Here is a 15045-nt window from a genome sequence, read left to right on the forward strand (position 1 = left end):
TCTGAGGACCTCAGAAAAAAGTGTTGTTGATGCTTATCAGGCTGGAAAACATTACAAAACCATCTCAAAAGAGTTTGGACTCCACCAATCCACAGTCAGACAGATTGTGTACAAATGGAGGAAATTCAAGACCATTGTTACCCTCCCCAGGAGTGGTCGACCAACAAAGATCATTCCAAGAGCAAGGGTGTAACAGTCGGCAAGGTCACAAAGGAACCCAGGGTAACTTCTAAGCAACTGAAGGCCTCTCTCACATTGGCTAACGTTAATGTTCATGAGTCCACCATCAGGAGAACACTGAACAACAATGGTGTGCATGGCAGGGTTGTAAGGAGAAAGCCACTGCTCTCTAAAAAACTTGCTGCTTGTCTACAGTTTGCTAAAGATCACATGGACAAGCCAGAAGGCTATTGGAAAAATGTTTTGTGGATGGATGAGACCAAAATAGAACTTTTTGGTTTAAATGAAAAGCATTATGTTTGGAGAAAGGAAAACACTGCATTCCAGCATAAGAACCTCATCCCATCTGTGAAACATGGTGGTGGTAGTATCATGGTTTGGGCCTGTTTTGCTGCATCTGGGCCAGGACGGCTTGCCATCATTGATGGAGCAATGAATTCTGAATTATACCAGCGAATTCTAAAGGAAAATGTCAGAACATCTGTCCATGAACTGAATTTCAAAAGAAGGTGGGTCATGCAGCAAGACAACGACCCGAAGCACACAATTCGTTCTACCAAAGAATGGTTAAAGATGAATAAAGGTAATGTTTTGGAATGGCCAAGTCAAAGTCCTGACTTTAATCCAATTGAAATGTTGTCGAAGGACCTGAAGCGAGCAGTTCATGTGAGGAAACCCACCAACATCCCAGAGTTGAAGCTGTTCTGTATGGAGGAATGGGCTAAAATTCTTCCAAGCCAGTGTGCAGGACTGATCAACAGTTATCGGAAACGTTTAGTTGCAGTTATTGCTGCACAAGGGGGTCACACCAGATACTGAAAGCAAAGGTTCACATACTTTTGCCCCTCACAGATATGTAATATTGGATCATTTTCCTCAATAAATAAATGACCAAGTATAATATTTTTGTCTCATTTGTTTAACTGGGTTCTCTTTATCTACTTTTAGGACTTGTGTGAAAATCTGATGATGTTTTAGGTCATATTTATGCAGAAATATAGAAAATTCTAAAGGGTTCACAAACTTTCAAGCACCACTGTAGCTTACAAACACTCGCTTGATAATGGTGTCTGAGCGGCACTGAAACATTGTGCTCTTTTCCTTAATTTTTAGTACAATTTGTTTTTTTCTAAATCTTCACTTATCATAACAAATGTTGGCATTATTAATTAGTAAGTCATCTCATCTCATCTCATCTCATTATCTGTAGCCGCTTTATCCTGTTCTACAGGGTCGCAGGCAAGCTGGAGCCTATCCCAGCTGACTACGGGCGAAAGGCGGGGTACACCCTGGACAAGTCGCCAGGTCATCACAGGGCTGACACATAGACACAGACAACCATTCACACTCACATTCACACCTACGGTCAATTTAGAGTCACCAGTTAACCTAACCTGCATGTCTTTGGACTGTGGGGGAAACCGGAGCACCCGGAGGAAACCCACGCGGACACGGGGAGAACGTGCAAACTCCACACAGAAAGGCCCTCGCTGGCCACGGGGCTCAAACCCGGACCTTCTTGCTGTGAGGCGACAGCGCTAACCACTACACCACCGTGCCGCCCCATTAGTAAGTAATAAATAATTAAAAAAGATCAATATACAGCACATATCATCATATGTAAAAAAAACAAACAAAAAAAAAACAATTACAAATAGCCCATATATATTTAAGTTTCCATGGCTTTAGGCATGGAAAAAAGCTGATTTATGTATTAATATATATTTTTGATGAACTAACAATGTCACAATTCATGCCAACCTCAAGCTAAAAAAGATTTTAAAATATATGTTTGCATCTCAAGTTACAAATGATTATACTGACATATTTAAGCAAAATAAAGGAAAAAAGCAAACACTTCAGATTTGCACATCAGGAACTAACAAAAAAAAAGAAACTTGAGTACCTCATACTGCACTATACCTTATAAGTGAATACAGCTCTTATCCACAAGACATTACCATAAAGCAGTCAATTACTGTCAATGACCATTCACATCTTAGCCTAACATTTCCATCTCAATGGCCTCTGGGTTGTTCCCAAGTGTGTAATTGGCCCATTTATTGAGGCGACTGTACAGGGGAGTCCCTTTATTCTCTCTGTATAAGTAAACTCCTGTTATCTGGTTCCACTCCAGACTGGAAATTGCCAGCTTGGCATCCTGACATTTTGTCAGTAGTGCCACATCTTGCTCCTCCAGGGCTACAAACCCAAAGAAGGTCCTGATGCTGTTGGCAGCACGGAACTTGGCATGAGCCTCAACAGTACGCTGGAAAAGTTCGCGCTCGTTGGCCCGATAGGTGGACCAGTATGCCTCCTGCTGGTACCCCAGGGGGGAGCAGCAGCGCTTTCCACACATCACCAGGAACACAGTGAAAGAGACGATAGCCACCAACATCCAGCCCAGCAGCTTGAGACAAACAACAAAATGAGAATACAAGTTATAAATACACCGGTGGCAAAACATCCAAAACATCTACCTTAAGGAAACTACTGAGGGTGTGCCAGTGATAATGCTGTTGATAAGATAAAAGCTGTTCATTGCTTTTTATGGACAGCCAATTACAAACAAAGGGTTTGAGCTGCCAGGAAGGATATAGTAACTCACATAATCATTCTTTACAACCACGGTGAGCAGAAAAACATTTTGGCATGCACAAAACATCAGACTTTGAGGTGAATGGTCTACAACAGCAGAAGGGCACATTGGGTTCCAATCCTGTCAGCCAAGAACAGGAATCTGAGGCTATCCTGGACACTGGTTCACCCAAACTGGACAGTTGAAGATTGGGGGGACACACACACACAAAAAAAACCCCAGCTGGTCTTTTTCCAGACTTTGATTGTCCAGGTTCAGTAAGTCTGTGCCCATGATAGTGTCAGATTCTTGTTCATGGCTGACAGGAGTGGAAAGATTGATCATATAAGTTTTGACTACTGACTTTGTGTCAGCTCAAACCAGTCTGGTCATTCTCCTCTGATCTCTCTTTTCAACAAAGTATTTCAGCCTGCAGACCCTGTGCTTGGTTTTTCGCACCATTTTGTGTAAACTCTACAGACTGTTGTGTGTGAATATCACAGGAGATCAGTAGTTTCTGAAATACTCAAACAAACCCATCTGGCATCAACCATGCCATGGTTAAAGTCACTGAGATATATATACACTACCGTTCAAAAGTTTGGGGTCACCCAGACAATTTTGTGTTTTCCATGAAAAGTCACACTTTTATTTACCACCATAAGTTGTAAAATGAATAGAAAATATAGTCAAGACATTTTTCTGGCCATTTTGAGCATTTAATCGACCCCACAAATGTGATGCTCCAGAAACTCAATCTGCTCAAAGGAAGGTCAGTTTTATAGCTTCTCTAAAGAGCTAAACTGTTTTCAGCTGTGCTAACATGATTGTACAAGGGTTTTCTAATCATCCATTAGCCTTCTGAGGCAATGAGCAAACACATTGTACCATTAGAACACTGGAGTGATAGTTGCTGGAAATGGGCCTCTATACACCTATGGAGATATTGCACCAAAAACCAGACATTTAGTAGAATTTAGCTAGAATAGTCATTTACCACATTAGCAATGTATAGAGTGGATTTCTTATTAGTTTAAAGTGAATTTCATTGAAAAGAACGGTGCTTTTCTTTCAAAAATAAGGAAATTTCAAAATGACCCCAAACTTTTGAACGGTAGTGTATATACAGTGGTGCTTGAAAGTTTGTGAACCCTTTCGGATTTTCTATATTTCTGCATAAATATGACCTAAAACATCATCAGATTTTCACACAAGTCCTAAAAGTAGATAAAGAGAACCCAGTGAAGCAAATGAGACAAAAATATTATACTTGGTCATTTATTTATTGAGGAAAATGATCCAATATTACATATCTGTGAGTGGCAAAAGTATGTGAACCTCTAGAATTGGCAGTTAATTTGAAGGTGAAATTAGAGTCAGGTGTTTTCAATCAATGGGATGACAATCAGGTATGAGTGGGCACCCTGTTTTATTTAAAGAACAGGGATCTATCAAAGTCTGATCTTCACAACACATGTTTGTGGAAGTGTATCATGGCACGAACAAAGGAGATTTCTGAGGACCTCAGAAAAAGCGTTGTTGATGCTCATCAGGCTGGAAAAGGTTACAAAACCATCTCTAAAGAGTTTGGATTCCACCAATCCACAGTCAGACAGATTGAGTACAAATGGAGGAAATTCAAGACCATTGTTACCCTCCCCAGGAGTGGTCGACCAATAAAGATCACTCCAAAAGCAAGGCATGCAATACTCGGCGAGGTCACAAAGGACCCCAGGGTAACTTCTAAGCAACTGAAGGCCTCTCTCACATTGGCTAATGTTAATGTTCATGAGTCCACCATCAGGAGAACACTGAACAACAATGGTTTGTATGGCAGGGTTGCAAGGAGAAAGCCACTGCTCTCCAAAAAGAACATTACTGCTCGTTTGCAGTTTGCTAAAGATCACGTGGAGAAGCCAGAAGGCTATTGGAAAAATGTTTTGTGGATGGATGAGACCAAAATAGAACTTTTTGGTTTAAATGAGAAGCGTTATGTTTGGAGAAAATAAAACACTGCATTCCAGCATAAGAACCTTATCCCATCTGTGAAACATGGTGGTGGTAGTATCATGGTTTGGGCCTGTTTTGCTGCATCTGGGCCAGGACAGCTTGCCATTGTTGATGGAACAATGAATTCTGAATTATACCAGCGAATTCTAAAGGAAAATGTCAGGACATCTGTCCATGAACTGAAGCTCAAGAGAAGGTGGGCCATGCAGCAAGACAACGACCCGAAGCACACAAGTCGTTCTACCAAAGAATGGTTAAAGAAGAATAAAGTTAATGTTTTGGAACGGCCAAGTCAAACTCCTGACCTTAATCCAATTGAAATGTTGTGGAAGGACCTGAAGCAAGCAGTTCATGTGAGGAAACCCACCAACATCCCAGAGTTGAAGCTGTTCTGTACGGAGGAATGGGCTAAAATTCCTCCAAGCCGGTGTGCAGGACTGATCAACAGTTACCGGAAACGTTTAGTTGCAGTTATTGCTGCACAAGGGGGTCACACCAGATACTGAAAACAAAGGTTCACATACTTTTGCCACTCACAGATATGTAATATTGGATCATTTTCCTCAATAAATAAATGACCAAGCATAATATTTTTGTCTCATTTGTTTAACCAGGTTCTCTTTATCTACTTTTAGGACTTGTGTGAAAATCTGATGATGTTTTAGGTCATATTTATGCAGAAATATAGAAAATTCGAAAGGGTTCACAAACTTTCAAGCCCCACTGTGTATATATATATATATATATATATATATATATATATATATATATATTTTTTTTTTTAAATGTCTGATTTGAACCTAAACTGAAGCTCTTGACCTCTATCTGCATGATGTTTGACACTGCATTGCTACCATGATTGGCTAATTAGATATCCAAGGGCCTGTTAACAGAATAACAATATGAACAGTAAAACCCTAAATGTTTAGAGTTGGTACAGTAATGGATGAGATCTAAAAAGGATGCATCAAATGATTATTTTGCCTTTCCTAAATCTGAGTTCCTACGGTAAATCTGAGTTCCTACAGGAAAACAAAACACTATTATAGTCAATGTAGTTTGGATTTGTTACCTGAGATTCATACTTGAGTTGGCGTTCAATGTGCTGCCAAAAGTGTAGCAGCTCTGCAGGTACATCCTTACAGGGAAATTGGGCCATTTGAACTGGGCTCAGGGTAGTGGAAGGAAAGTTTTCCAAAGACTGGGGGTCCACAAATTCACTAAGTGCACAAACATAGGCCTCTCCTCTGAGGAGTGAGATGACAGACCAGGTTACTGGAGCCACTGATGCACGGCCCACTATTGAACCCAGCAGAGCAAAGGCAGCAGCCCCAGAGAGCTTCCGGCATTTTCTGATGCGACACTCCGAAACAAGGTCCCAGGTGTTACGGTTGAGCATTACTCCAATTAAAAATAAAACTAGGGCAGGTACGCCAATAGCAGCTAACCCATACAGATAATTTCTCTGTGTAGAACATGGGCAATCAAAGGCAAATATGTTGTATGCTGTTTGACTAGCCACTGTCCCCAGGGCTATCAGCCCATTGAAGATCATTACATCCTTACTCTTAAAGAAAAGAGCGGCAAATTTAAAATTTTCAGAAATAAGTGCAGCCATGTAATCCTACGGGCGGCACGGTGGTGTAGTGGTTAGCGCTGTCGCCTCACAGCAAGAAGGTCCTGGGTTCGAGCCCCGGGGCCGGCGAGGGCCTTTCTGTGTGGAGTTTGCATGTTCTCCCCGTGTCCGCGTGGGTTTCCTCCGGGTGCTCCGGTTTCCCCCACAGTCCAAAGACATGCAGGTTAGGTTAACCGGTGACTCTAAATTGACCGTAGGTGTGAATGTGAGTGTGAATGGTTGTCTGTGTCTATGTGTCAGCCCTGTGATGACCTGGCGACTTGTCCAGGGTGTACCCCGCCTTTCGCCCGTAGTCAGCTGGGATAGGCTCCAGCTTGCCTGCGACCCTGTAGAAGGATAAAGCGGCTAGAGATAATGAGATGAGATGAGATGTAATCCTACTTCCTGTTTGGTCCTACCTCTTGGTGGTTGTGTGCTGATGGTAAAGGTTTTTGAAGGATTATCTCCTTAAAAACTGAGCTTTGGACTAAACTTTGCAGGCTCCTGTAATGTAAGCAATACAGATTGGGAATATGGTTGAATTGGAATGGTTTAGACATGCCCAGGAAACCACACTAGACAAATCGCAACACGAAAACTTTAAGGCAAACAAGGACACAGATAACATAAATGGTACAAGACAAAATCTGGTTAATCCTGATGTTATCAGGAGTGTCTGAGAAAAAGAGTAAGGTGTAGGCGATAGTTACTCTTCAAAACTATTACTGAAAAAAAAGAATACAGAAGTAAAAGAATAAACACTACATTTTTATTTGTATTACTTTGTATGTATATTATTTAACTATTTCTTTGTTCAGAGTATTGGTGTATGCAGCACAGGTTTCAATAAGACATAGTCTGATTTATGTAACACAACACACATAACATATAAAGTTTAAAGTCAAAGTACCACAGTTACAATACGAGTTTGTATAGCCATGTGTAGAAGAAAAATACAACAACCCAGTAGCATTAATAATGGAAAAAGTCATACAAACCTACACTCCACTGCTAAGGAATGCAATTTTTTCCAAAGATCCGAGAAGATTTTTAAAAAGAATAATAACAAGCTCAACCGTGAAATAAAAGGAGTCACAAGCAGAAAATCACATTTCGTATTTTCATCTCTATAAAACAGTACCCAAAAGAAAATGAGAGCAACAGGTCTTTTATAGGTCAGTCTTTAGCAGAAATAGCCTGTGAGTCAGACTGGTGCCTGGTTTCAAACCCAGTGGAAAGCCTGAAGAATTGAAAACATATGGTCTGAGAGGAAACAAAACCAGTAGAGGGCGAAACAGTGCTAACACTAAATCAGTGTGGAAAGGCAGGAATGCTGCATAGAAATCTGGTAAAGCAAAAACTGGGCAGATTAAAGATAATGAAAGGACAAAAAAAAGGAACTGGTGATTTCTCTAACCCAGATAGCACACACATAGCCCTTTTCCACCAAATCAGTTCCAGGGCTGGTTCAGGGCCAGTGCTTAGTTTGGAACCGGATTTTCTGTTTCCACTGACAAAGAACTGGCTCTGGGCCAGAAAAACCGGTTCCAGGGTAGCACCAGCTCTTTGCTGGGCTAGAGGAAAGAACTGCTTACGTCAGCGGGGGGGCGGTGTTGTTAAGACCAACAACAATAGCAAGACTGCGAGAGGGCGCCATTTTGAATGAAGCAGCAGCTGTACAAACACGAAGTCATCCATTATTGTTGTTGTTGCTGCTGCTTCTTCTTCTTCTCTGTGTTGTTGTTGCTTCGATGTTCGCGCCAAGGTTTATGCAAACGCAGCGACGTAACTGATGTATACAGTGACGTAATGACATGGCTCCCCTTAGCACCCCAAGCTATGGAAAAGCAAACTGGTTCTCAGCTGGTTCGCAAGTTGAACGAGTTGTGAACCAGCACCAGCACTGGCCCCGAAACAGCCTTGGAACTGATTTGGTGGAAAAGGGGTAACAATGAGCTCGTTGCTAACTATAAAGCTACAGTGGTGCTTGAAAGTTTGTGAACCCTTTAGAATTTTCTATATTTCTGCATAAATATGACCTAAAACATCATCACATTTTCACACAAGTCCTAAAAGTAGATAAATAGAACCCAATTAAACAAATGAGACAAAATGTTATACTTGGTCATTTATTTATTTAGGAAAATGATCCAATATTACATATCTGTGAGTGGCAAAAGTATGTGAACCTTTGCTTTCAGTATCTGGTGTGACCCCCTTGTGCAGCAATAACTGCAACTAAACGTTTCTGGTAACTGTTGATCAGTCCTGCACACCGGCTTGGTGGAATTTTAGCCCATTCCTCCGTACAGAACAGCTTCAACTCTGGGATGTTGGAGGGTTTCCTCACATGAGCTGCTCGCTTTAGGTCCTTCCACAACATTTCGATTGGATTAAGGTCAGGACTTTGACTTGGCCATTCCAAAACATTAACTTTATTCTTCTTTAACCATTCTTTGGTAGAACGACTTGTGTGCTTCGGGTCGTTGTCTTGCTGCATGACCCACCTTCTCTTGAGATTCAGTTCATGGACAGATGTCCTGACATTTTCCTTTAGAATCTGCTGGTATAATTCAGAATTCATTGTTCCATTAGTGATGGCAAGCCGTCCTGGCCCAGATGCAGCAAAACAGGCCCAAACCATGATACTACCACCACCATGTTTCACAGATGGGATAAGGTTCTTATGCTGGAATGCAGTGGTTTCCTTCTTCCAAACATAACGCTTCTCATTGAAACCAAAAAGTTCTATTTTGGTTTCATCCATCTACAAAACATTTTTCCAATAGCCTTCTGGCTTGTCCATGTGATCTTTAGCAAACTGCAGATGAGCAGCAATGTTTTTTTTGGAGAGCAGTGGCTTTCTCCTTGCAACCCTGCCATGCACACCATTGTTGTTCAGTGTTCTCCTGATGGTGGACTCATGAACATTAACATTAGCCAATGTGAGAGAGGTCTTCAGTTACTTAGGCCCTGTCCACACGGCAACGGATTCAGGTGACTCCGATACAATTGCTTATCGTTTAGGCCTGGCGTCCACACGGCACCGGCGTTTTGGGTGCCCAAAACGCAATCTTTTTGAGAACGGGTTCCAGAGTGGAAAGATCTGGCAACGTTGCCGTTGCGAAGTCGTCTGGATGAGTAGAACGGATTTGTTTACGATGACGTCACAACCACATGACTGTGAGTGCTTCACGCCGGGTAGAAGTGTAACGAACTCGATGCGAGTTGTCAACAAATCCTATAACTTGGTTCATGAAACGCGCTTACAAAATATTTTCACTGTGAATATTTATTGTGTAATGGTGCAAAGTGAGAGAGAGAGAGACTCTGCCCTTAGGGCAGAGTCAATCCCGCCAGCAAAAATAGGGAAAAAAAAAGGAGCGATCTCACCTCTTCAGATGTGGGTTTAAGTCCTACAATACATTCCTCAAAAAGGGCGTAGAAGAAATTAATCCATCAATGTGTATCATTCAATTTATTCCGGACCACTAAAGACGCCGCCTTCCGCGTAGAATCATACATCATCCTCGTCGCCATATTGGATAGGTCAAAGCGGAGAATAAAGATTCATGTGCTGCGTTTAACTGTACCAACAGGTTTACCGTCCAAACGAGATCATATGGGATTACCTTTCACAGGTGAGAAACAACAAATTAATCCATCAACGTGTATCATTCAATTTATTCCGGACCATTAAAGACGCCGGCTTCCGCGTAGAATCATAGGTCATCCTCGCCGCCATTTTGGAGAGGTCAAAGCGGAGAATAAAGATTAGCTGCGTTTAACTGTACCAACAGGTTTGCCGTCCAAACGAGATCACATGGGATTACCTTTCACAGGTGAGACTGGAAAAATACTTTTCATTGTATTTGGTCATTATAATGTAATTTTACAAACAGATTTTCCTGACTTTGTGGCTAATATGAAGTCTCGCGCATAATAGTTTATGCGCATGCGTCCTTACTTCTTCTATTGTTCTGGTGTCTCCGAAGGGGCCGTCTTATAGCGCCCCTAGAGGTGTGGCATGTGTATTGCATCGTTTTCAGCAAGCGTTGCGTTGCCATATGGACCTGATATTTTACTGATTGTTGCCCATTTGGATGCGATATATTTTTAAATAACATCTCGTTGCCGTTGTCATGTGGATGTAGCCTTAGAAGCTACCCTGGGGTCCTTTGTGACCTCACTGACTATTACACGCCTTGCTCTTGGAGTGATCTTTGTTGGTTGACCACTCCTGGGGAGGGTAACAATGGTCTTGAATTTCCTCCATTTGTACACAATCTGTCTGACTTTGGATTGGTGGAGTCCAAACTCTTTAGAGATGGTTTTGTAACCTTTTCCAGCCTGATGAGCATCAGCAACACTTTTTCTGAGGTCCTCAGAAATCTCCTTTATTCGTGCCATGATACACTTCCACAAACATGTGTTGTGAAGATCAGACTCTGACAGATCCCTGTTCTTTAAATAAAACAGGGTGCCCACTCACACCTGATTGTCATCCCATTGATTGAAAACACCTGAGTCTAATTTCACCTTCAAATTAACTGCTAATCCTAGAGGTTCACATACTTTTGCCACTCACAGATATGTAATATTGGATCATTTTCCTCAATAAATAAATGACCGAGTACAATATTTTTGTCTTATTTGTTTAACTGGGTTCTCTTTATCTACTTTTAGGACTTGTGTGAAAATCTGATGATGTTTTAGGTCATCTTTATGGAGAAATATAGAAAATTCTAAAGGGTTCACAAACTTTCAAGCACCACTGTACGTTTCTTTACTTGAGTTGACTCAGATTTAGGCCAGTCCCAAGTTTTTTGGACTTAACAATAGATGGCCTTATCTGTAAGGAACATTATCTAATGTATTTAAAATTGCATTAAATGAACACTGGATTATTTGATATGAAATTGAATATACATACAGTATATTTTTCCTCTTTACTTGTTTTCCTTGATTCTACAACATAAGCTTTAGGCAATCACAGTTGTCTCTCATGTGAGCAGCCACGAAATGGAGTGAAAAGACATGGAGTAGAGTTAAGTGGAGTCAAAATGTAAGATGTGAACCTTAATGAGGTAGGTGCACTTAAAGTCTTTATGTTAACTGCTCATACTAGAGGTTCACATACTTTTGCCACTCACAGATATGTAATATTGAATCATTTTCCTCAATAAATAAATGACCAAGTAGAATATTTTTGTCTCATTTGTTTAACTGGGTTCTCTTTATCTACTTTTAAGACTTGTGTGAAAATTTGATGATGTTTTAGGCATATTTATGCAGAAATATAGAAAATTCTAAAGGGTTCACAAACTTTCAAGCACGACTGTATATGATTTAAACCCGTTAACATTGTGAAACAGCACCCCTCGTGGTGAAAATTTATTTAACAGTCACACTCACCATGTGATAAATAGATTCATTTCAAGGGTTTTGTTGTTTGTTTGTTCATTTGTTTGTTTTCATACAACCTTCACACAGACATCCCAACCTGCAAAAAGTCATTTCAGGGAGGTAGTCCCAACCCCTGTCGGACACAAGGATGAACAGGACACGTTGCACAACAGAAAATTACTTTAATTAGATACTGAAATAAACATGAATAGAACAAAAAGGGGTGTTTTTTTTCCAGAGACTATTTACATGAACAGAAATACATCAAATAGCTTTCATGAAATTAGTATTCCATCAACACAAGTACTAGCGTTCCTATTTGTTTTGCAAACTTTCATTGTATTGTGATGTGGCTTGCTTTGCAGATTTGGGCAATTTGCCAGACACCTCAACCTCATGGAACTTTGTGTCAATGAACTTGTTCATCGTGCAAGACATCAGATTCACAAGTGTTTGGTGAGACAGCTGACTCCTGAATTCTGTCCTGATGTGATGCACCATGCTGAAAGCCCTTTTTACATCACAGTTCGAATTTGGCAGCACCAAATTAGATCGGCCTAGATGTAGAAAATGTGACAATATGTAGACTACTTATATTATTTATGTAAACTGCTTATTACTATTATTTAAATCATTTTTATATTCTATTGCAACTTTAAATAAGTCTTCAAGGACTTTGGCCTTATCATGTAGCCTTGGCAGCTAGCCAGCAAGTATAAATAATATGCACCTGAAAAAATGACACTGTTAAACTCACCTCAACATGTCTTTTACAGTTGTTTACCTCACTATGGGCAATGCTAAAGTCACTGCTGCAAACAGCACAGTGCGCAACACCGTCATTATTTTTTACCCCATTAGGCAAGGGGACACTTTCATGTAGTCTGAGGTGAAGTGGGTTTTGTATTTCTGTTTTTGGGGCACTCTGCCATGACGCTCCTGGATACACTGAACTAATGGAATCTCAGCCCACACAGAACACTGATTGGTCTACTGAACAAGGCAGAGCAATCAGGATTCTCCCTCAGTTCCGAAATATTGTATCTAATTTGTGGGCGTCAGGGAGCCGCTATCAATATGTAGGAGACTCCTGGAACTTCCAGGAGAGTTGTGATGTCTATTCATGCTTCCATGATTATTCAGCGTAATCTACAGTATTTCACTGGAAACACAACAGACTACAACCAGCCGCTGTGTAAATCTCATCTCATCTCATTATCTCTAGCCGCTTTATCCTTCTACAGGGTCGCAGGCAAGCTGGAGCCTATCCCAGCTGACTACGGGCGAAAGGCATGGTACACCCTGGACAAGTCGCCAGGTCATCACAGGGCTGACACATAGACACAGACAACCATTCACACTCACATTCACACCTATGGTCAATTTAGAGTCACCAGTTAACCTAACCTGCATGTCTTTGGACTGTGGGGGAAACCGGAGCACCCGGAGGAAACCCACGCGGACACGGGGAGAACATGCAAACTCCACACAGAAAGGCCCTCGCCGGCCCCAGGGCTCGAACCCAGGACCTTCTTGCTGTGAGGCGACAGCGCTAACCACTACACCACCGTGCCGCCCGCTGTGTAAATATTCCACCAAAAAAAGTCTAAAAGAGGTATATTAAGAACATCCATTAACAGTGATCCATCACAACATTGCACTGACATTTTCTCAATTAGCAAACAAGCTGCCTGGGCTTTAATATATATATATGTTATTTGCCAGCTGGGAGGTCCGTATCGCGAAATACCGTCACCGAGGTCTTGAAAGTACTGAGTGAGGCCCTCTGGGCCGAGGTCACGGTATTTCACCATACGGACCGACCTTAAGCTGGTAAATAATATATTTTTTTTTTTCTTTACCAAATTCTAACAGAAAACGAGAGCGCCCGAAAGGGAAAACCAAGCCGAGCTGAGGCGAGCTGCCATTTTGAATCCTCATTCACGGCTGTAATGCAAATTGCTTTCTCCTCGGTATACAAGTGCACTTCCATGGCAGGAAAAAAACTACATTTTGCCGCCTATGTAGTCCCCTATTTATACAAAATTGAGTCATTCTTTTGCTTGGCGTTAGCAACAGTTACAGGTTTTTAGCTTTCTCCTGAAATGTTTTCTTTTATTTCTTCTTCCTCAGGGCAGTAAAACTCGCTTTCGCTGTGAACACTGTTGTTACCGCTATCCATGATGTAAAATTAATGCTATTCTCCTGAGAAATGCTAAAATAAATGTTGACAAAAATTGCTACTATGTTTGTTGTTGTTGTGAACGAGCAAGTTGCCAGAGGTCTGTAACTGGGGTCCGTAACCGGGGTCCGTACCGTAGGATACGGACCCGCTCACCAGCCAATCAGAGCGCAGGATTTGATGGAAACCGGACCGCAAAAAAAAAAATTGTATTTATTTATTCATTCAAAACTGTAACCTTTATTTTGAGGTACTGCATACTTATGTTTTTGAGCTGTATACTAAATATGACTGTACTGCGCTGAAGGGTGGCACGGTGGTGTAGTGGTTAGCACTGTCACCTTACAGCAAGAAGGTTCTGGGTTTGAGCCCAGTGGCCGACAGAGACCTTTCTGTGTGGAATTTGCATGTTCTCCCCGTGTCAGCGTGGGTTTCCTCCGGGTGCTCCGGTTTCCCCCACAGTCCAAAGACATGTTAGGTTAACTGGCTACTCCAAGTTGCCCCTAGGTGTGAATGTGTGTGTGAGTACACAGCAAAGAACTGGCCACCCTACTAGTGCAATTCTGGTCAAGTCAACCAAACATGGTTTGCCTCAAACCTGGATTGGGTTTGGCAATGATGACAACTGTGATGAAACACATCAATGCTGACATTAAGATTGATAAAATTGGCATTCTGTGGGATGATAATGGTTCAAAACACCATCTACAGGTTAAAATCATCCTGAACCTTGCAAGGCTGATGTAGAGACAACCGTTTGGGACTTAGCCTATCTACATCATTAATTTTATATCACAAAAAATTTTAACACCCTCTAATCAGAGGTGGATGGTCCACCTTCCCAGCCACTGCTCTTGAGTGGGAGTCTGAAACCATGCTTGTTTTCAAACATATGCTGATCAAGACTATTTACCCACCCAGGCCCCTCCTTAGCCCCCCATCACCACCCCAACATTCCTCTCTGCCCACCCCTTGCCCATATTTGGCATTTTTCAAAATTATGTAGTGGGTGGAGTTAGGTTAGGCTCAGAACTGGGAGTGAAGGTACACTTTAAATAAAAAAAATCCAAAAGG

The 15045-nt window shown here is 41.5% G+C and overlaps 2 protein-coding genes across 2 annotated transcripts in view; both read right to left on the reverse strand.

Moving 5' to 3' along the window:
* si:dkey-51a16.9 (RING finger protein 122) overlaps positions 1 to 7628 on the reverse strand; it is a 29377-nt gene extending 21749 nt beyond the window's left edge. The window contains exon 1 of the mRNA XM_060926101.1: positions 7382 to 7628. The gene's annotated coding sequence lies outside the window, so the exon portion shown is untranslated. The remainder of the gene's footprint in view (positions 1 to 7381) is intronic.
* LOC132889511 (calcium homeostasis modulator protein 2-like) lies at positions 1549 to 6386 on the reverse strand. The gene is made up of 2 exons (XM_060926099.1): positions 5841 to 6386; positions 1549 to 2590 (listed from the first exon to the last, which is right to left on the reverse strand). The coding sequence occupies exons 1-2, from the start codon at positions 6384 to 6386 to the stop codon at positions 2180 to 2182; spliced, it is 957 nt and encodes a 318-aa protein (XP_060782082.1). The 3' UTR covers positions 1549 to 2179.
* Positions 7629 to 15045: the final 7417 nt, after the last annotated feature.

Source organism: Neoarius graeffei, chromosome 7, assembly GCF_027579695.1.
Source record: "Neoarius graeffei isolate fNeoGra1 chromosome 7, fNeoGra1.pri, whole genome shotgun sequence".
Taxonomy (NCBI): Eukaryota; Metazoa; Chordata; class Actinopteri; order Siluriformes; family Ariidae; genus Neoarius; species Neoarius graeffei.